The sequence below is a fragment of the Schistocerca piceifrons genome, chromosome 11 (genome assembly GCF_021461385.2).
Source record: "Schistocerca piceifrons isolate TAMUIC-IGC-003096 chromosome 11, iqSchPice1.1, whole genome shotgun sequence".
In the NCBI taxonomy this organism is placed as follows: domain Eukaryota; kingdom Metazoa; phylum Arthropoda; class Insecta; order Orthoptera; family Acrididae; genus Schistocerca; species Schistocerca piceifrons.
The window spans coordinates 17,127,055-17,149,838 of NC_060148.1; the positions used below are offsets into that span (position 1 = coordinate 17,127,055).

At 40.5% G+C, this 22,784-nt stretch overlaps 1 protein-coding gene across 3 annotated transcripts in view; it reads right to left on the reverse strand.

Moving 5' to 3' along the window:
- LOC124720054 overlaps positions 1-22,784 on the reverse strand; it is a 190,167-nt gene that overhangs the window by 126,402 nt on the left and 40,981 nt on the right. For 2 of the 3 annotated variants that reach the window (XM_047245318.1, XM_047245317.1), the window contains exon 3: positions 4,906-5,134. The exons of the other annotated variant lie outside the window; for it this stretch is intronic. In XM_047245318.1, the coding sequence (XP_047101274.1) occupies positions 4,906-5,087 (182 nt within the window). In that variant the 5' untranslated portion in view covers positions 5,088-5,134. The remainder of the gene's footprint in view (positions 1-4,905; positions 5,135-22,784) is intronic. 3 annotated transcript variants of the gene reach the window in all.

The window sequence follows — 22,784 nt, forward strand, 5'->3', positions numbered from 1 at the left end:
AAGTAGGTGAGATGGAAATCACAGTGAAAAGAAACTATGTGCAGCCCAACCAGTAAACCCACCTGAGGGCAGGCAGTAGGTGGGTGACAGCCAGAAGTGGCGATAATTAGAGAATAGGTGGAGTGAGAAGGAGAAGAACAGACAGTGGTGGTATAGGAAACCAGGAGCTGGGACCACCAAACCATTACGGGAGGTGTTCCAGTGTCAACCAGAAGACTATTGACAGGGCTAGTGAGAAATTCACCGATGGTTAAACAGATACCACAATGGTGAACTAGGTTCAAGAGAAGCAGCATGGAAGGGGCAGTTGATCCATAAACTTGACAACTATAGTCCAGATGAGACAGAGCTAATGCCCAACAAAGGTGAAAAAGGGTTTAAAGATCCATGCCCCAAGAGGTGTGGTAAATGAAGCAAAGGACATTAAGTTTAGGGAAACATCCAACCTTCACATGACAGATATGAGGCAACAAAGTAAGCTTGTCCAAAAGAAGACCTAATAAATAAGACTAGGGGACCGTGGTTGAGTGTTGAGGTAGAGCACAAGGTCAGGGTGAAACTTAGTACGGAGACTGAAAAACACCACCACCGACTTAAGGGGAGAGAATTGAAAACTGTGTGAGGGTGTCCACGTGGAAGTATGGCAGACAGCACTCTGGATTCTGGTGTAGGTACCAATGTCAATGTCAAAATCTATACATGTAGGTACACAGTAAGTCAAAATATTTTATGATATGAAGATGAAAATAACAAACCAGTAATAGTGGATTGTAAAATTTGTGCAATCAAGACGGACCTTTAAAATGAAATGCCACAATATGATTGCAAACTCATTTACAAACTTTATGTCTTCAATTAATTTCATTATTTATTTGAGGTACTATTTGGATGGTAAGTAGCAGTTGGGAGTTCATCAGCAGACGTACCTACATCACAGCAAGTGCTGCATGGAACTACTAACACCACAGACTTCAAAGGAGAGCCTCAAAATTTGGCATGACAAAAGGCACCAACGAAGATGCAACACAATAATGTGTGAAGATGATACTGAAACTTTTGTGTGTCCTGAAATTATTGTGAACTTAGTATCCTCTTAAGACAGAGCTCTGTAACTAAACCTTCCTTGAATGCTAGTCCCATAAGTTGGAAGAGCATTTAACCGCTTAAGCGAAGGTCCCAGGTTTGAGTCTCAGTACAGAACACTGTTTTCATCTACCAGGAAGTTTTATATCAGGGCAAACTTGTTGCTGATTGAAAATTCATTGAATAAACATTATCATTTATCACTGTCAAACGTTACCCTGAAGAAAATATTAATGCAAGTAGATTACTGATTAACTTCAGTTTCATCAAGAAACCCATCAAGAATTTTTGCAGTTTTGCCACCAGGAACCATTTTATCACACACAGTATTTTAAAAAATTCCCACCTTGAGATGAAGGAAAACAACAGAAACCACCTTGCTAGAGGAGCAAACCAAATTTTTCAGAGGAGGGCTAAGCAACTGATTAGTGGGAAAAAGACCTAGAGCATCGTAGATGGACATCCACAATCTCGGCATGTGACGCTGGAAGTACAGAGGGAAGACATATGGCTGAACTTCCACCACTTAAAGCACCGCATCGAGGGAGGCATATATAGCTTGACATCACAGCAGTAGACCATCACCTTGACCTTCTCGGGTAAGGCGTCACCCTGGAAGGCCAAGATGAAGGTGCTGGTGACAACCTGATTATCCCTCGGACCCTGATGGATGCGCCACACGAAATGAACAACTTGCTGCTCTAAATTAGTGCGCAGCTCATCGTCAGACTGCAAAAGAAGGTCCCTGTGGAATATCATACCCTGGACCATATTTAAGCTCTTATGTGGTGTGACAGTAACAGAAACATTCCCCGACTTGTTACAAGCAAGTGAAGTCCGTATCTCGGCAGAGGATGCCGTTTTTATCAAGACTGACCCAGATCGCATTTTGGACATGCCCTCCACCTCCACAAACTTGTCCTCTAAATATTTGTAACGACAGAAATGCATATCCTCCTATTTCCATCTATTGTACTATAACTTTTTTCTTGTTTTGTTACCTGAAGATATGACATTTCTGTGTCTTTATATATTGTAATTGTTTTACTATATATATATATATATATATATATATATATATATATATATATATATATATAAAAAAATAGAGGGAAACATTCCACGTGGGAAAAATATATCTAAAAACAAAGATGATGTGACTTACCAAACAAAAGTGCTGGCAGGTCGATAGACACATGAACAAACACAAACATACACACAAAATTCAAGCTTTCGCAACAAACGGTTGCTTCATCAGGAAAGAGGGAAGGAGAGGGAAAGACAAGAGGATGTGGGTTTTAAGGGAGAGGGTAAGGAGTCATTCCAATCCCGGGAGCGTAAAGACTCACCTTAGGGGGAAAAAAGGACAGGTATACACTCGCACACACACATATATCCATCCGCACATACCTCTGTGCATTATGTCAATGTATAATTGGTTTGTTTTGTAAATACTACTTGTAATTTTTACACTGGGTCTTGCCTAGGGAAAACTATGCTATCGAATGATTACATCGACAGGTCGTGTGGAGAATGAAAGTGTTTAGGATCTTTGGTAGTGTGAACTCTGCTGCATGGAGTACGGGCAGAGGCGGAGTCTGGCAGGAGTAGGGCAGTGGAGCAGGTGTGTTGTGTGACGCTCCCGCGAGTTGCCGCGCTTTCGGGGTTTGGCAACATGTAATTGCGCTCGACTTGCGATGATAGTTTCTGACACGGTGTCGCGGACGGGAAGCATTAGCTGGCGCACATCAAGAGCCCATTTCGCCTGGTGACCGTGTCGAGAAGAAGGCGCACCAACATCCAGCTTCTGCAACAGCGACGGCCGACAATGAGTGACTGTCGCCACCTCCTCGATCGACGGCTTCAAACCTTCAATCAGCCAACAAGGAAGACTGGAAGCACGTAAAGTTTTAGAACTGTATGGCAGACCTCAGCTTTTCAAACTGTACAATTTGCCTCGCCAAATTACAGCAAGGTAGCATGAACCTTTGTTGCTCAATGTCCCAATTGCATTACCAAGCAGGGTCCCTTCCTTTCTCGGAATGAACCCGAGTGTCGTTGAAATTCAAATGCCAGCATTAAAGAAATATTATTCCATTTCACTGCTTTAATTTCAAAGTTCAGTTAAAGTATTCATAGCTGGCTACAATATTTAGATTACACAAGCACAAATTAAGAGTGCGAGTTTTGTTACCATATTTTAGCTTACCTGTGACTGCAGCTCAGCTTGGTACATACTAAATCTTACTACTGTTAATTGTTCAGAATCATTTAATTCAAATTCAAAGTTAAATCTCTTATTTCTAAATTGCGTAGATTCAAGTGGCTTTTGAAATGATTGTTGAGGTAGCCCAAGACTAACGTTATTTTACTGAATTTCGTAGTGCTTCAGAAACAAAGCTCACTATTAATTTCAGTCACTAAATTAACTTTCAATTTTCCGGTTTTATTAATTCATTTGCTGAATTAAGTCAGAGTGTAGCGAAATTTATTACTTCTGACAAACATTCAGTTTTAACACAACACGTGTCAACCTTCAGTTGCCACGCTTTTAGTGCTAATTATATGTGCAATAACCTTTCTTTTTCAGTTATTATAGTAGTTGGTCATAGGACTAGCAACTGTAATTTTCCCCAAATCTCAAATATCTAATTAACACCAGTTAATTGTTAACACAATGACTGCAAATTTACTCTATTTATTAACTTTACCCCTTTTCAAAATTAATTTCCACCAGTTTCATTTGCAATTTTCCTTTCATTTAGATGTAACCAACAGATTAACTTCGGTGACGACTGTTTTTCCCAAATTTCCATTAGGTGCACGCAGTTTAATTTTTACTGTCATTAAGGTCAATAAGTGAGGGGGAGGTTACATACTCTACAAAAAACTGTAGCTTCATTGAAACAAAGGAGCCCCATCAGTTCTTGTACATATGAGGTACGAGGATGAATAAGGTTCGCTGCCATCCTTAGCATGGCCTTCCTCCCATGGAGTGGCGAGGGAGGGGAATGGTTTAGGGTCATCTTTCTTGAGTTGTACTGAGGCTTGGAATGCTTAGAGACTGCTGGTGTTTGATCACCAGCAAGTAATGATGTAGTAAGCTTCATCGCGCATCATACACCCTGATGGCACCGACTCAGACAAGGAGCCCTCCCTACTTGGGCCACCCAGCTGCAGCAAAGGCCACCTGGCAGGTGCAAAGAAGTCCATGTTCATGGTCAGTGCAAAAAGTGACACTGCATACTGCATGGTGGAAATCGCACCCAGGAAGGTGTCCTCGCCCAAGAAATGAAGAATGAGCTGGACTGCAGTGCAACGACAAGAAAATGGGCTGAAGATCTCAAGGCACGATGGACATGATGCACCATGTAAGGTGTCCTTCCCCAATTGGCTCACTCTTTGGGAAATTTTGAAAAATGGAGGTCAAACCATACAGGAGACCATCACATACAGGCCGAAACATGAGCGACTCCTTTTAGTTGCTTCTTACGACAGGCAGGAATTCCTTGGGCCTATTCTAATCCCCAGACCCACAGGGGGTCCTCCACTAGTGATGAATGACCCCTTGGTGTGTGCTGGACTGCTCATTTCCTCACTGCGTCCATTTACTTTATGGTCCCCCTTTTAATATCAAGGTTGTTACTAATCTCATTTCTATTATTATCCCTCAATACTTTCTTTTCCTTGGTTTACTCTCTGTCCATGTATTGTGCTGAATAGGCTGCTCATTCCATTCAGGAGATCCTGGAATCCTATCCTACCTTCACAGCATACTATACAATCAACGCCCTGAAACAAAGACACAGGACTCAGTCTCACCTGACTGGATGTTCCTCTTTGATGTGTACCACCAGTGCATCCTTCCCCACCAATACTTTTTGGCAGTGCGGGCAGACCTGGCTATGTGGGGAGTTGGTGGAAGTGACTAACGCAGAGGCCACGGTGGTTGTGCGGGACTCTGATGAGCTGCTGCAAGCACCAGCCACTCCTGCCTCTGACATCTCTGGCTGGCTGTTGGATCTATTGGGGTTCTTTGAGGCTGAAGACCCTACAATAGAAGGCATAAGCTCTGTGTATAGAAGCAGACAAATCCTAATGAGGAACAGTGACCTTTCCCTTTCTGATAAAACTGAAGTTGATAATATACAAATAATTATTCATTAATTTCTATTCTGTTCATTACCATCAGCCACGTTTTTGTGAAACATAATTTAAAGCATTTTGACTGTAGTTAATATATTGTCTACTATAGCATTATGGCTAATACCAATTATTTATGTTAGTGTTAAGATGCTTTCATTGCTGATATTGTAGTGTTGTGGAATTATGAAACTTCTCAGGTATCACAATTACACCAACAAGCAAAAATCTACCATTTTAAAATATGGAGCAGTCAACTGAGGAATCGTCAAGGACAAATGATACATGGAATTATTAATGCCAGCATTTCTTCTACCCTAATTATGTCAGTCTATTTTTTTTTTATATTTCTGGAAATTTTGTGCTCGAATCTCAAAAACAAATAACTGCACTGGTCAGAAGAGCTTACAATTACAGGCTTTACTTTGGTCACACAGTACGAGAATATGACCACCACTTATATATTGTGCAATTTGGGCTGCTGATCACAGAGGATGGCTGAATGGTTCAAAAATTGCTATGTCATTCACTGTTCCAAAGGGTTGAAGGGAGTCTCAAGACCACATTTCTTTTTCACAGAGGTTTCTGACCATACATCTCAAACTAATCACACCACTGTTCATGCAAAAACGCAAACAGCTTTGAGAGCAGCACATAATTATGTCAACTTATCTTTTCCTGGGCAATCAACAATATTCAACATGTATCTCTAAAGTGGAAAATTCAGAAGGGGAGACGTATGGGAGTGATTCTGACTTCAATGCAAGAGCCTCAAATAGTGTGCCAGACAGAATTTAGTGATCTTATTTGCAGAGCACAATAGATTTACCAAAAAATGAAAAGGAGAGCTTCTTTCTTAGAGGGTACAAGAGAGAAATTTTCTCCACAAGAACATGAAAATAATTCTGTATCACAATCATGATGGTAATACAGCCTTCTGCATTGATATTAATGGGCTGACAACCTATTTTTTGACATACAGTGAAACTTAACTTTTACACTTTTCAAGGGACTTCAAAAGAAAAAAATGGTGTAAAATGCAGGAAAGTGTAAAATGTGGGAAACAACATTTTAAGCTGCAAAGGTTATGTATAGGATACTCCCTTGCTTTTCACACTTTATGTATGTGCACATAATAGGCAACAAAATACATTTGTCCAGGACTTGTTTATTATCTAGTAGGTTTATAATCTAATAAAAACCACTGATGTAATGGGAACTGTAACTGGAAAGTAGAAATGTTTGACTCAATTTCATAAGCCATGATTGATGTTTTTGGAACATCTGCAACTGTTATTCATTGTTTAAATAATGAAATACTGCATCATTTGTGTATTTTTTTTATTCTTAGTGCGGTGCATTTTGAGAATTTTTCCTCAATCTACAAGTACAAATATTTACATAAGTATTTTGTGTGGTGTTTGTATATGTATTGTTCTGCATCTCTAACTGTAGTCATCTTTTTGAGGTTATCACATACTGTGCCTCCTCAGTTATGTAGAAAACCATACATGTGCAAACCATCACTTGCATTGTTTTTGTGTAACATCACAAAAAATACATCCGTACATATTGCACTTAACAAAGAGAGTAAATTCTTGAAACACATTTTGCTCCACATAAAAATATATGAAATTCACACTGTGTTCAAACCAAAAACATTCCAGCAATGCAAACTGAATGAGGGTATCAACAAGCACTACAAGCGGCCAAAGACAAAACATACTAAATATGGTTCAAAAGAGATGTGACGATGATTACAACAACCACAAAACTGCATATGTGCTGTAGAGAGTTTGTAAATGGTTGTCATCGGTCATACTATCTTTATTCAAACAAACCTACTTACTCCCATCAGTCACCAGGCAAAGTAGAGTTTGGCGGCGGCAAAAGATATGGCACAAATTGTTCCAAGTTTTACATATTTCCTGGTTTAAATACTGTGTAGAACATCCAAAAAACTCAACCACATAATGTTTCTAAACACTACTTGATGGCCAAGATCATGCCACCATCATTTTACATCAGTTTTTTCTCCACAAACATTTTTTCATAAAGTATGAATCATGGGAAATTTGTAAATATGTTGACACAAAATTGCATGTAAATTAACATTGTGGCCATAGGAAATTTGATGGGATTGATAAAAAATGTTGTAAACAGCAGGAAAGTGTTATTTCTGGGAAATAAAAATTGGGATTATATTGTAATTACAATCCAGAAGAACAGCATTTGTTCACTAAGTTCTCAATAGAAGCATTAAAGGTGTTATTCTACATACAGGAAATTAACTTCCAAGCCTGCCAAAGTTTCCACACAATGCAAATGAAAGGAACTTGTAGCATGCAACTTCTGTTACATTCTGTGCATTACAGCATATACTGTTGGAATGTATGCTGTGGTGACATGTAAAGACAAATATGTCCACTAAATGCCATTTTTCACAATCAATGTGAAACTTATTTCAGGCATACATATGAATGAAACCAACATACTGCAATGCAGACTCCTTTGCTTATGTGTCGAAATGCAGTTCGTACCCTTAAGTGAAATTTACAATGAAAATATTTCTTTAGAGAGTACATTTAAATATGGTTACATACTCAGTTGCATGAACAATTTGGAAAATTTTGGCTTTCAATGACTGCCAAAAGCAATTTTTTTAAATTCAAAATAACTTATACCTTATTGTATAATTCTTGTTATTCTATATCATATTATGTATTTGTAACAATTTGGTATTTGAAATACTGCAAAAAATTATAAATTGACAACTTACCATAAAGATGACATGTTAAGTTGCAGGCAGGCACAATTAAACGACATTACATATATGCTTTTGGCCACAGCCTTCATCAGAAAAAAAGACACATACCATTCATTCACACATGCAAGCATACGTGATGCACACATGACTGGTAACACCAGCAGCTCGAGCATTCAGGCCTGAGCTGCTGAAATTGTTGGTTATGTGTGAACGAGGTGCGCTTGCTTGTGTGAATGAATGGCATGTGGTTCTCTTTTTCTGAGGAAGGCTGTGTCCAAAAGCTTATGTGACAGCATCTTAATTGTGCCCGTCTGCAGCTTAACATGTCATCTTTACGGTAAGTAGCAATTTATCTGTTCTTTCCTACATTGTTGACATTCCTACCTGGTGTTTCCATTGTTTTAAGTTGAGAATTTTAACACTGCTGTTGCTTTTCAGTGCTTTACCAAAATTTCTGATTTTATTGATGCTTCACAATTATGTAAAATATTTCAAATCACTATGACAGAAAACAATTATGTAACACTGGGATTACCTATTAGAAAGATTCTTTGAGGTAACCAGAATCATCATCACAAGCTGGTTCTGCCACTGCAATAACTTAAGTCCTCAATTCTGACAGTCTTCTCTTTAAATAGTTTGTACTTGCATAATAAAATTCATTTCATTTCACTTGACATCTAAATTTTATAGTCCTTTAGACAAGGCTCCCTCCCTCTTCTAGGTCTGAGCCAACAATAAATTCACACAATATCAGGCCAAACAATGGCATACTGCCTGTTGGCTTCTGGCTTGGGATATTTGGCTGATGTTTAATGATTTTCCTGATGTTTCACCAGCACGACTGGCTGGATTTGTCAGAAGTGCATCCTCCAGTGCAATCATAAAACAAATATTGGTTGAAGATTCCAAACCAGAAGCCAAAGGCAATACATCAACAAGAAGCCACAAAAATCAACAATTTGGGCAGGTATAACATATAGCAAAAGATACTGCAACTGTTTGAAAGTTTTAACTGATTACATTACATTTCATTTACAGTTGTGATGTAACACAATTGGTTAATGGTTTTGGTCATTAGGTGGCCCTATCGAAACATTTGCTTTTAAAAAAATGACAAAGAGAAAATGATAAGATGTGCTGTTGTATGATTATTTATATGATCGCTTTTGTGTATCTAAACTGTTAAATTTATAAAATTATAATTTATAAAACTTAGATTGGAAAAACGTCTTACAGAAAGGCTCTCTTAGTCTGAAATTGTTCATGCTCCATGGGCCTGAATCTTTAGCACCAAATAATCAGTGACAAAAGTTTCAATTTCAACAAAGCTTCGTGTCTGGGACTCAATTTATTATGATCTCATGAGCCATCACTTTCACAACAGCTGGAAAATGCTGAGAAAACATTAATTTCACAGAAATGAATGCACCTCTGAAGAACAAAAAACTATCGGCATAGAATGTCAAACTGCACTATAAACAGTGGCACAACAAGGACAATTGTTTCAATGTGGTCTAAGTTCAGCCAGTGATTACATGTAACAGCAGAACTTGCAGTGCCACTTGAAGATGATGACTGAGTTGTTCATCTTACTACTGTGCATAAAATGGAAACAATAAATGAGCTGAACACACAGAAGCACACCATTAATCCTCCACACCAAGGAAACCTGAGACATAAAATGAAAAGCTATGTTTGGAGAACAACTGCATTCACGGATGAAATATGAACATTGGAGAGGTTGGAAATGGGAAGATTACATTTCTCTAAAATGTTGGGCAACAAGACTGTCCTACTGCTTGGATTAACATCCTACAGTGACTAAATGAGAAAATATGTGTAACAAGGAATACAATTAGAGAGAGAGAGAGAGAGAGAGAGAGAGAGAGAGAGAGAGAGAGAGAGAGATCGTGGAGAAGTACTAGGACATGGGCTGCCATTGAAAGCTGTGGCTGAAGTATGGCAGAGAGAAATAATTGCAGAGGCAAAAAGTTGATGACTTATGAGGTAGCAGTTATGCTGAAATGAAGAGGATAACAGGGAGAAGTGATAGGAATGTGCAGTTCCACCAAAACTTTTAGGGATGACGACAGAGGCAACGAAACACAAACCAAGAGGAAGCTCATTATCATGGTCACTTTCAGGCTCAGACTGCTTTAAAATGGAGGAGTTGATCTCGTTCTTGTGCATGTGCACAATATGCCTCTTGCAAGTACCCTGGTGCTTGTACCTAAAGCACACATTTAGAGTATTGTTACTTTTTATTCATTCATTTACTTAGGTATTTGTTTGTTTATTTATTTAATTTGCATGCAGCTCTTAAATATGTGGCTCCTGCAAAACATAAGAATAGCAGTAGAATAATTATTGTTGAAAAGACATGCAACACAAAACAGCTGGCCTCATTTTGTTACTAGTTTACATGTTTATATCACTACAGTTTCCATGCTACTGCTATAAGGAGATTCGTAGCATAGGCAATACATAAGATTTCAAACTTAAAATTCTTTCAAAGAAAATAAAATGTGTTCTTACACACAACTGCCTTTCTGCATTAATGAAGCACAGTGACTGTCTTGTAATATTTTTGTTTTAATTACAGCACGCTTCTGATTATCTGAGTGTGGAGTGTTTGATCTGCAGATTATTTGGGCATAATTTGGCAATTTTTGAGAACAATGAAAACCATGAACTACTATGTTACAACATGTTACAATTACACTGAATATTTTCACTTGGGATACACTATTTTGGGCGTCACTCTTATTTTACAGCCAGAATATGATGCAAGCCCAAATTCCCTTCCACACATCTCTAAAATATTTTTAAGTTTCCCATTTCATCTTCAGGTAAACTTGAATGCTACTCCTGTAGCATGTGTGAGCCAACTGCCAACTCACTCAACATCAATAGTAAAAGGAAATGATTTGTTTCCCTCTGAAATGGTTACCTTCAGATTTATTGCTCTGTGTTGATAAGAAAGCATACTGTTAAACATCGCTGGGTGGAGTGAACTGTTGATTGCATTTTTCTGTCCACTGACAGGACTCAATCCTGCTGTGGCTTCTAAAATGAAGCATTGGCAAAGAGTATTAATTTATATTACATTTCTTGTTGGTACTGGAGTTGCAATCAGTTGATATGTGATAGGAAGATGACAAAAATATAAATCTATTGCTCTAATGACTAACAACAAATCAGAAAGTGTTAATAAGTTGCTAAAGGAAGAATTCTAGTAAAACCTTATCACAACTTTGGGATAAGCACACAGTCAATCACTGACGAACCCATATCATACACACTGATGTAATGGAATCCACTGATCTGTTGTCAGAGTATCCAGGACAAAATTGGTATCACTACACTGATGTTTTGACTTTCTAGGAAATGTGAGCTGGCACCAGAGAAAAGTTAATTAGGAACCAAAACACGAAAAATGGCTCTATTATAGCCCAAAAGTGAACTAAAAGCAACTGGTAACCAATACAATGTGTTTTGAATGTTACTTTGTAAATAAGGTGTCAGTGCAAGGCGAATAATGTGCAAGTGAAGCAGTGAATGTCCAAATATGACATGTAGCATGTTTTGAAAGTGCAACATGCTTTCATTTGTGGTAAAAATGTGTATTTCAGATTATCCATGTTGTTTTGGTTATCTGTGTTACTTTGTAAATACAGTGTCAGTGTTCGGCGAATAATGTGCAAGTAAAGCAGTGAATGTCCAAATATGACATGTAGCATGTTTTGAAAGTGCAACATGCTGTCATTTGTGGTAAAAATGTGTGTTTCAGATTATCCATGTTGTTTATGCTGTCATTTGTGGTAAAAATGTGTGTTTCAGATTATCCATGTTGTTTAGGTTATCTGTGCAGCCATGGGTCCACATTCACCCAGATAATCTGAACCTAGTGTGTATGTGTCAGCCGCAGGTTTATTACCTGAGGGACCTGAGGCTGAAATTTAGATTAAAACAAATAAAAGTTCTATCAACAAGATTTTTTGTGTTGAATTACTTCCCACTACACTGTCTTATTGAGTTAGCTTGCTAAAACAAACCACTGATAAACAGACATTGATCTACAACTTTTATCTTTTTTAAATTAATTTTTGTTGAAAGTAACACCACTTTGTCCTCCTCTGTGATAACATCCAGCACTACACTTATTTGCTTTATTATTTAGCGCAGATACTGTTAATTTAAACAGACATGAATAAATTATTAAAAATTTGTCATGCATAAAAACATTGCATTAGGGGTCTTTGTGGGCACAGATGTATTAACAGTTGTTACCCTTTTCTGTAAGACAATGTTTAAGCATGTGTGACACATAAGAGATTTAACCTGTACACAAATGAACAGGAAAAGCAAATCAAAGAGCTCATCAAAGTCTATAACTAAAAACCTCGTTCAGTTTCTTTGCCAAGATATGGGCAACTGCTTCAATAAAAAAAAACAGCCTTCCTTACTGTGGAAGATTACAAGACGTCTGCACTGCCTCCTACCATTTATTGTATATGCTAAACTAACCTGCTCCTTGTCATGGCAATGGGCAAGACACTTTAGTTTCATCATGCTGAAAGTCTCATGATGTCATTTCATGCTGGGCAATGTATTTTGTAAAACAGTAGTAGTTGTCAGCCAAGGCTTTTAGTTCTATGAATGCACAAGAACTGCTTAGTTCACGTGGAACTCTGAAAGTGATAAGGGAAACCATATGGCATTCAATGGCTTAGTTCCAGCTTATGCATGCAAAGGAGCTACCTGAGAGGCATCATCAAACTCCTCTGTCAATTGAGCTAAGACGAGGTTCGCGGTACTCACTGTGGTTCGGCTCTGTAGAAGGCTGAGGGTGATAGTCTTAAGTGCTGGCAGCCACCTAATAATTTATGGTTAAAAATCCCACATCTTGAAATATCTGGGCCCACATGGTGAGAGGAGAAGTTTTGCTGAGTTCCCATCATGTTCTTCAGGCTTCCAGTAATTCAGAAATGTGTAAATAATGCTCTGATTCACCCACCATCTACTGACATCCAACAGGAATTTCTGGAGCAAACTGGTGAGGAATATTTGGTCTGGCTGGCCTGTGTCTGGAGACATTCTGTGGTGAGAATTTATTAAACATGGCAGTTTTCCCTCTATTGGCAGAAAACACTAACATTTTCCCAAGTGTCAGTTGTGGCTGGAATGGTGAAAACGGCAAAGTCAGGAGCAAGGACACATGGAGAAGGACGCACGGTTTGGATGTGAAAGGTGAAAGGTAGCTCATGTAATACATCAGGGACTCTCAAGTTCAGATGGTGGATAGGACTTCATAGTGCCCAAGACCTAACAAGCAAGATTCTGGTTCTTTACATGCGATCAAACATGGTTAAACTATCACCACAGCAGACTGGTGAGAGTCTGCATCAGCACTGTTGATAGGTGGGTGTTGATGTTTGCAAAGGGGAGGTACAGTTGCCACAGTAACCTTAATACCTGTTTCAGTGATGGTATCTTTTTCATTTATTATTCAGTCAACCACTGGAGTAACGAACATTTGATGGCTTGCATTCGTGTTAGTGACTAAGTGTGCTCTCCCTTATACTTTTATTACAATCACTTTTTCCAACAGTCATGACACTGAGACTTTTGCTATGTCATTGCTTTTAATATAATAAAACACAAATTTGATTTTAATTGTATGTCATACGAAGTATATTATTAATATAATAGAGGGAAACATTCCACGTGGGAAAAATTATATATAAAAACAAAGATGAGGTGACTTACCGAACGAAAGCGCTGGCAGGTCGATAGACACACAAACAAACACAAACACACACACAAAATTCAAGCTTTCGCAACAAACTGTTGCCTCATCAGGAAAGAGGGAAGGAGAGGGAAAGACGGAAGGAAGTGGGTTTTAAGGGTGAGGGTAAGGAGTCATTCCAATCCCGGGAGCGGAAAGACTTACCTTAGGGGGAAAAAAGGACAGGTATACACTCGCACACACACACACATATCCATTCACACATACAGACACAAGCAGACATATTTAAATATGCTGCCAGTAGTTTTAGATCATCCATCTATAGCAAATGTGTGATTTTGTGTTGGTATGTTCCAGTAATATTGTATCCATAATTTATATTATTTAGCATGTTGGATAGTGGATTCAGAGCAAGGCAGAACCAGAAAGGACTTAATGAGTCTCCTTGGTATATTCCACACTTAATCTGTATTGGCTGTGATGTGATATTATTTGAATTTGTTTGGATATTAAGTGTGGTTTTCCAATTTTTCATTACTATGTTTAGTAACTGTATCAATTTAGGACCTACTTTGTATATTTCCAATATTTGTAGTAACCACGAGTAGGGTACACTATCAAAAGCTTTTTGGTAATCAATGTATGCGTAGTGTAGCAACCTTTGTTTAGTTTTAGCTTGATATGTCACCTCTGCATCTATTATCAGTTGCTCTTTACATCCTCCTGCTCCTTTGCAACAGCCTTTTTGTTCTTCACTTATAATTTTGTTCTGTGTTGTATGTGTCATTAATTTCTGTGTAATGACTGAAGTTAATAGTTTGTATATTTTGGTAAGCATGTTATGGGGCGATATTTTGCTGGGTTTGCTGTGTCTTCTCGATCTTTAGGTTTCAGATAAGTTATTCCATGTGTATCAGGGAATGTGTATGGGTCTGCAATGTAACTGTTAAATAATTTAGTTAGATGTGAATGTGTTGAGGTGAACTTCTTTAGCCAGAAATTTGCTATTTTATCTTTTCCAGGGGCTTTCCAATTGTGCGTAGAATTAATTGATTGGGTAACTTCATGTTGCAAAATTATCACTTCAGGCATTTGTGGTATCATCTTGTATGTGTCTGTTGCTGCTTGTATCAACCATGCATGCCTGTTATGTTGTATCGGGTTTGACCATATGTTGCTCCAGAAGTGTTCCATGTCTGTTATGTTTGGTGGGTTGTCTATTTTAATGTGTGTGTTATCTAATGTCTGGTAAAATTTCTTTTGGTTTGTGTTGAATATTTGGTTTTGTTTCCTTCTATTTTCACATTTTTTTGTATCTTCTAAGTCATTTGGCCAATGCTTGTAATTTCTGTTTCTTTTTGTCTAATTGCTCTATCGCTTCTTGTTGTGAGATTTTACCCAACCTTTTTCGTTTTTTGTCTGATATTTCATTTCTTATAAATTGTGTTAGCTGTCCGATGTCTTTTCTCAGTTTTTCTATTCTGATCTGTAGCCTGTGTTGCCATGCTGGTTTTGTGGGTTTCTTCTGTGTGTTGGTTTGTTCTGATCTCTGCCTAGTGTGTATATTTAGTGTAGTGAGTGCTCCTATATAAACCAGTGGTTGTAATTCTTCCATAGTTGTATTTTCATTTATTTTGTTGTGTATGATTGTGTTGATTGTTATTGTTGTTGTTTGGACTTGTGGGTTATTTGGTGGTCTATGCAAGAATGGTCTAATGTCTGTATTTGTGTCTTTGTATTCTATATATGTCAGCTGAAATTTTTCTTCTATATCTAACATGTGTGTCACTTCGTGCTCTATTTGTGCTTGTTCTGGTGGCTGTCTTAAGATTTCGTTTTCCTCTGATTGTTTAATTGATGCGTGGTGTTCTTTGTTTGTTTGGTCTGGGATGTTGGAGTCCATTACTGTATTTTCTTCTTCTTCTGATTGCACATTATTTTGTTCCAGTATTTGTTGTACTTGGTGTTTGATGTTTTCTAATTCTGACTGAGGTATCCTGTTATTTTTGATTATTACACAGATCTGATCAGCTAATCGTTGTTCTGTTAAAAATTTTAATTCTGGGTACCTGGAAATAAATTTTGTGTATACTTGTGATCTGTATCCAATTGTGTTGGTCCCTAAGTTTGTTGCTTGGTAATAACAGAACATGAGGTGTTGGTTAATTTCATCTGACCATCTCATCCTCTGTCTTTGTTTTCCTTCTAGGGTGGTTGCAGGAAGCATATACTGCAAAACACTTCTACTTGGATTTAAATCATTTTCCGTGTATCTAGCAGTGTCGTTACCATTGTGGGCAGGCATAGGGTTCAAGCGTCGTCCCCGACCATGACGGCGCTTGTCTGAGGCTTCTTTAGTTCTGTTCTGAACCAACTAATCACACTAAAAGGGGGGTTAGCCCTCTTAGTGGTTTGTTCTTTTCGTCGCCTTTTACGACTGGCAGAACATACCAGAGGCCTATTCTTTTCCCGGGCCTCCAGGGGAATTATTATTATTATTATTATTATTATTATTATTATTATTATTATTATTATTATTATTATTATTATTATTATTATTATTATTATTTGATTTAGAAAAAATAGACATTCAGTAGGATTCCATGTTAGAGTCAGGGTTATTTTTGAAATAGCAATTCCACTGAACAGTTAAAATTTTACATTGGGTCTTAAGGCGTGTGTGATAGTGTCTGGACAGTTCATTCATTGCAGTACAACTTCGCATCCACACACTGCAAAGTACTGCATCTGTTCCAAAAAGTAGGACAAAAAACAGTACCACAACAACCCTCACACAAGGTAAAACTTATGTGATGCGATTTCTGTAACTGCGGAAAGATGTCAGTCATGTTTTGTTATCACGCTCAAATGTTACATTCAGTGAACTCATACAAGGTCTGGCCAAAAGGTATCAGGAATTTAATTTTGCAATTTTTATACATCTATTTTTAAATTATTTTAATCTTGCTCATACACATGTTCATGATGCATGTTTGCAGTTCAGCTGTTTTGAATATTTAGTTTATCGTTCACAGCTGAAAAGGTTATACATGTTTCAGAGTGCTCAGCAAATTTACTCTAAGACAACAGTTTGTAAGTGGTATAAATGTTTCAAAGAGGGTCGAGAAGACACTGAAGATGACAATTGCCCTGGATGCAATAGAACATACGACAGTGTGGAAGATGTAAGGAAAATGGTTCTGGAAAATCACCATCAGAGGTTGCTGATGATACCAGCATTGGTTCAGTTTTTTCAGATATTTTGGATATGAAACATGAAGCAGCAAGGTTGGTTCCAAAATTGTGGAATTTCAACCAAAAATGCCTGTGTGCAGATATAGCACAGAAATTGCTGAATGTAGTCGACAATGATTCAGAATTTCTAAATAAGGCTATACAGGTAACAAAACATGAGTACATGAATATGACGTTTAAGCCAAGGCCCAATCATCTCAATGGAAAGTGCCTGAACAGGAGGAAAAAAAGAGTGACAGGTTTGATCACATGTGAAGTTTCTTATCACTGTTTTCTTTCATCACAATGGGATAGTGCAGCATGAGTGACAGCCTTATGGTTGTATAGACAATACGGAATACTATCCAGAAGTTACGTGCCATTTGTGGGAAGGAATCTGAAGAAAACAATCAGAATTGTGGAAAAACCACTCATGGAAATTTTATCACAATAATACTCCCACTCACACTTCAAAGCTTGTTTGTGTTTTTTTTTGGCAAAAAACAAAACTATTATGTTGGCTCAGCCACCTTATTCACCAGACATGGCCCCTTGCACTTTTTTTTATTCCTGAGGCTGAGGACAATAATGAGGGGTGTCATTTTGCTACAAACAGAATCGCAGAAGGAGCTGTACACCATAATGAAAAGTTAGTTCCAGAAACGCTTTCAAGATTGGTTGGTTGGATTAAAAGTGGGGGGGGGGGGGGGGGGGGAATGTGACCAAGCTACGAGGTCATCAATCCCCTGCTCTGAATAAAACAATGCCACAGGTGTGAGAATAAAACAAAAGAGACTGACAACTTAAAACGGAATGGAAGGAAGAATCACAAGAATGATGAAGGGCAACAAACATATAAATGGACAAAATGGGAAACAAAAACCACAGAAATGCAAGAAACGGGATGATGAGATTAAAACAACAAAGCAGATTAGCATGGGTGGGTAACCATGACAATAAAAAAGAAGCCAGCCACTCTGCAACACATTAAAACCTCCACCCTAGAAGCACTAGGGTGGAGGACACAGAGGGACAAAGGACATGCACTAAAACTTAGATCAAATGATAAAACCCACCCTCACAAATAAAATGCAAAACTAAATCAGCCGATGAGGCATTGCCAGATAAAATTAGCGACAACGAGTCTGGTAACCCAAGATTTCGTTGCTGGGCAATCAAAGTGGGACAGTGCATCGGAATATGGGCCACTGTCTATCAGGCGCCACACCGACACTCAGCTGGGACTTCACGGCACAGGAGGTAACAGTGGGTTGCCCAGGCTTAGCCAATGCAGAGCTGGCAGAGGACAACTGATTCTCTGCAAGAGGCCCGCATGGAAGACTTCCACACATTCATATCCTCCTTAATGACATGCAGTTTGTTGTGTGTACTGTTATGCCATTCTCTGTCTCCCAAAGCCGAAAAACCTATAGTGTAAGTCAGAACACAGGTCAGGTTCAGAGATGCCCATCTCCAGAAGCAGTTTCCACGTAGCCTGTTTGGCCAGTCAGTCGGCAAGTTTGTTGCATCAGATGACGACGTGTTCTGGAGTCCACACAAACACCACTGAACAACGGGACCCATCCAGGGCATAGATGGACTCCTGGATGGGTGCTAACAAAGGATGGCGAGGGTAGCACTGCTCAATAGCTTGTACGCTCCTCAAGTATTCAGTACACAGAAGAAACGATTCCTCGGGGTATGAACGGATGTACTGAAGTGCACGAGAGATGGGCACCAGCTCTGCAATGAATACACTGCAGCCATTGGGCAAAGAGTGCTGTTAAAAAAGGCCTCTGTGGTCGTAGGTGAAGCCAACATGACCATCACCCAGTGAGCAGTCAGTGTAAACCACTTCAAAGCCCCGGAACACGTCAAGAATCGAGAGGAAGTGACAGCAGAGAGTGGCTGGAGTAACGGCGTCCTTAGGGGTATGTGAAAGGTCCAGACAAATCTGCAGCCTAGGTGTACAACCACGGAGGTGTATCTGGATGGACCTAGATGGGAGGTGGTAAAGGGAAGGACTCCAGTTCAGACAGAAGGGATCGCATGCGACCCGCAATCATTAGCCCTGACCTCAGCTGGCAATCCAGGGGATGAACTGCCGTGGGTGGAAAAAGGAGATGGTAATTCAGATGCTCAGGAGAACTATGAATGTGTGCAACATAACTGGTGAGCAGTTGTGCACATTGGATGTGCAATGAAGGGACTCCGGCCTCCACCAGCACACTGGTCACTGGACTCGTTCTAAAAGCTCCCGTCGCTAGGCGAATGCCACAGTGGTGCACTGGGTCAAGTACATGCAATGCTGAGTGTGTGGCCGAACCATAAACCAGACTCCCATAGTCAAGGCGGGATTGAACAAGGGCTTTGTAGAGCTGCAGCAGAGTAGAGCAATCTGCACTCCAGTTAGTGTTGCTCAGGCAGCGGAGGGCATTGAGATGCTGCCAGCACTTCCGCTTAAGCTGACGAAGGTGATGTAGCCAAGTCAATCGGGTGTCGAAAACCAGTCCTAAGAATCGATATGTGTCCACTACAGTGAATGGATCATCATTAAGGTGAAGATCTGGTTCAGGACGAATGATACGATGCCGACAGAAGTGCACAACACACGACTTTGCGGCCAAAAACTGGAAACTGTGGGCTAGAGCCCATGTCTGCACTGTGTGGATTGGTCCCTGTAGGCGCCGTTCAGCAACACCAATAGTGTTGAAGCAGTATGAAATGCCGAAGTTGCCTGCATTCAGAGAGGGTGAGACGGATGGCCCAACAGCTGCTGCTAGACCATTAATGGGCATTAAAAATAGTGATACATTCAATACAGAGCCCTGCAGGGACCTATTCTCCTGCATATGGGGCAAACTATGGGAGGCACCAACTTGGACACAAAGTACGAAGCAACAGGAAATTATGGATAAATATCGAGAACGGGTGTCGGAGACTCCACTCATGTAATGTGGAAAGGATATGATGTCGCCAGATGGTGTCATATGCTTTTTGTAAGTCAAAAAACGCTGTAGGCCACGTGACTCCAGGATCCAACCCAACTGCCAACACACCATACATTCCAGCAGCTTACAAACAACCTTGCAGAGGCTGATAGCTATCCACATAAAGCGAGTTTTTACTGGGTTTCGGCACCGGAATGATGGTGCTGTCCTGCCACTGCGATAGGAAGACGCCATCACACCAGATTGGTTGAAGATGACGAGGAGATGGCGCCTGTAGCCAGACAAGAGATGTTTAACCATCTGACTGTGGATCCGATCCGGCCCAGGAGCTGTGTTGGGGCAATGTGCAACTGCGCTGACGATCTGTCGCTCCATAAATGGGCCATTATAGGGTTCACTGTGGCGTGTAGTGAACGAGAGGACTTTCCATTCCATCCGCCATTTAAGCCTCGAGCATAGTGCTCAGCAAAGTGCTCGGCTATCGCGTTTGTGTTGCACGCCATTGATGAAAACACCCAGGACACCTGTTGGGTGTTAGTTCAGACTTGGGGAGGTGATGTATGGCAGCCAATGGTCGACACATACCTCTCCCAACACTCCTGTTTACGTCGTTTTATAAGCTGGCATACACGGGCACAGAGCCGCTTAAATTCTATAAGATGCTCTAGGCAAGGGTGTCACTTATGTCGCTGTAGAGCTCGCCAATGCTCTGTAATTGCCTTAATGACATCCAGCGACCACCAAGGGACTGTCTTTCGCCGGGGTCACCCTAAAGAGCTAGGGATGGCATTTTCTGCCGCAGAAACTATTGTGGTAGTCACCTGCTCAACCATCACATCGATGTTACCATGTGGGGCAGAGTCACCAGTGACATCAGAGGTGAAAGTTTCCTAGTCCGCTTTGTTTGAAGCCCATCTGGGTAGGTGTCCATGGGCCTGAGGCCAGGGCAGTGACAGGAAGATGGGGAAGTGGTCACTACCACACAGGTCATCATGTGCTTTCCAGTGGATAGATGGGAGAAGTCCTGGGCTGCAAATTGATAAATCAATGGCCAAGTAACTATCACGAGTGACAATGAAATGAGTGATGGCCCCAGTATTTAACAGGCAGAGGTCGAACTGACACAGTAAAGTTTCGACATCTCTGCCTCGGCAAGAATGGTGTCACTCCACAAGGGAGTTATGGTTGTTGAAATCTCCCAAAAGTACGAAAGGTTTAGGGAGTTGATCAATCTGTGCTGCTAATACATTCAGGGGCACTGCACCATCTGGAGGAAGATATACATTGCAGACAGGTATTTCCTGCATCATCCGTATTGTGACAGCCACAGCTTCAACAGGGGTTTGAAAGGGCACAGTTTCACTACACACTGAGTTTACGACATAAACGCAAAGTCCACCTGACACCCGATTATAGTCGCTATGGTCCCTTAATATATCTTATAGCCATGGAGGTCAGGGGTTTCACATTGCCAGGGATCAGATTTCCTGGAGGACAATGCAGAAAGCAGGTGTAAAGCGTAATAGTTGCCGTAGCTTAGCCAAGCAGTGGAAAAAACTGCCGCAATTCCACTGGAGGATGACATCATCGTGAGACTGGGAAGGCATGGAACATTCAATGAGGCAGTTTACGCCTCAGAGTCACCTGCTGCCACCGATTTATTGCCTGAGCAGTCTATATCCATCGTGTCTGAAGGTCTGGCGAGATCTAGGTCCTCAGCGGATGCCAGAATCTCCATCCCATCCTCAGAGACAGCTTGTACACAGAGGTGGTGTGGCTGCCACAGTAAGTTTCTTGTTCTTAGTCATCATCTTTTTCGATTTTTCCTTGGGTTTGCCTGGCTGGGAGGACTTCACTGAATCTGTCTCCAGAACTGAGGATGAGTGTGAAGCCCTGTGACCAGCTCTTTTTGGGTTTATTCAGCCATTGGCGGGCGTCATCTTTCCCACGGGCAGAAACCTGGGAAGGGAGTGACCCAAGGGACCCCTTCCTAACGAGAGGATCTGAAGACGCCTTACGCCTCTCTGGTTCAGAAGTGCAGACTGAAATCCCCGATGGTTGGGGCATGTTGGTCCCAAAGTAGGTGCCACAGGAGCAATAGGGAGGGAAGTGCCCCCCCCCCCCACCACCACAACCAAGGGAGCAGGTGTAGTCTCCCAGTTCTAAGAGGCGACAGGAATTCAAGGAACTGATGGGGCGACAACTGTTCTTGTAGCGGTGGCATATAAGGAGGACATAGCCACAGGATGTAGGTGCCTAATTTTCCTCTTAGCCTCAGTGTAGGTCAGTCAGTCCAGGGTCTTATAATCTGTGATTTTTCTCTCTTTATGTAAAATCCTGCACTCTGGCGAGCAAGGTGAATGATGCTCTCCACAGCTGACACAGATGGGAGGCTGAGGCACATGGAGTATTGGGATGCAATGGACGTCCACAATCTCGACAGGTTGGGCTGCAAGTACCATTGTAAGACACATAGCCAAACTTCCAGAACTTAAAGCACTGCATTGGGGGGCGGGGGGGATATGGCTTGACATAGTAGACCATCAGCTTGACCTTATCAGGAAATGGTCAGCCTCGAAGGCCAAGATGAAGGCAGCAGAGGCAACCCGGTTATTACTCAGACCCTGATGGAGTCACCGGACAAAATGAACACCTCACCACTCTAAAGTGGTGCGCTGCTAGTCATCAGACCCCAAAAGAAGGTCCCTGTAGAATATAATACCCTGAACCATATTTAAAATATTATGAGGTGTGATGGTAACAGAAACATTCCCCAACTTGCCACAAGTGAGTAATGCCTGTCACTGGGTAGAGGATATTGTTTTTATTGAAACTGACCCTGAGTGCATTCTGG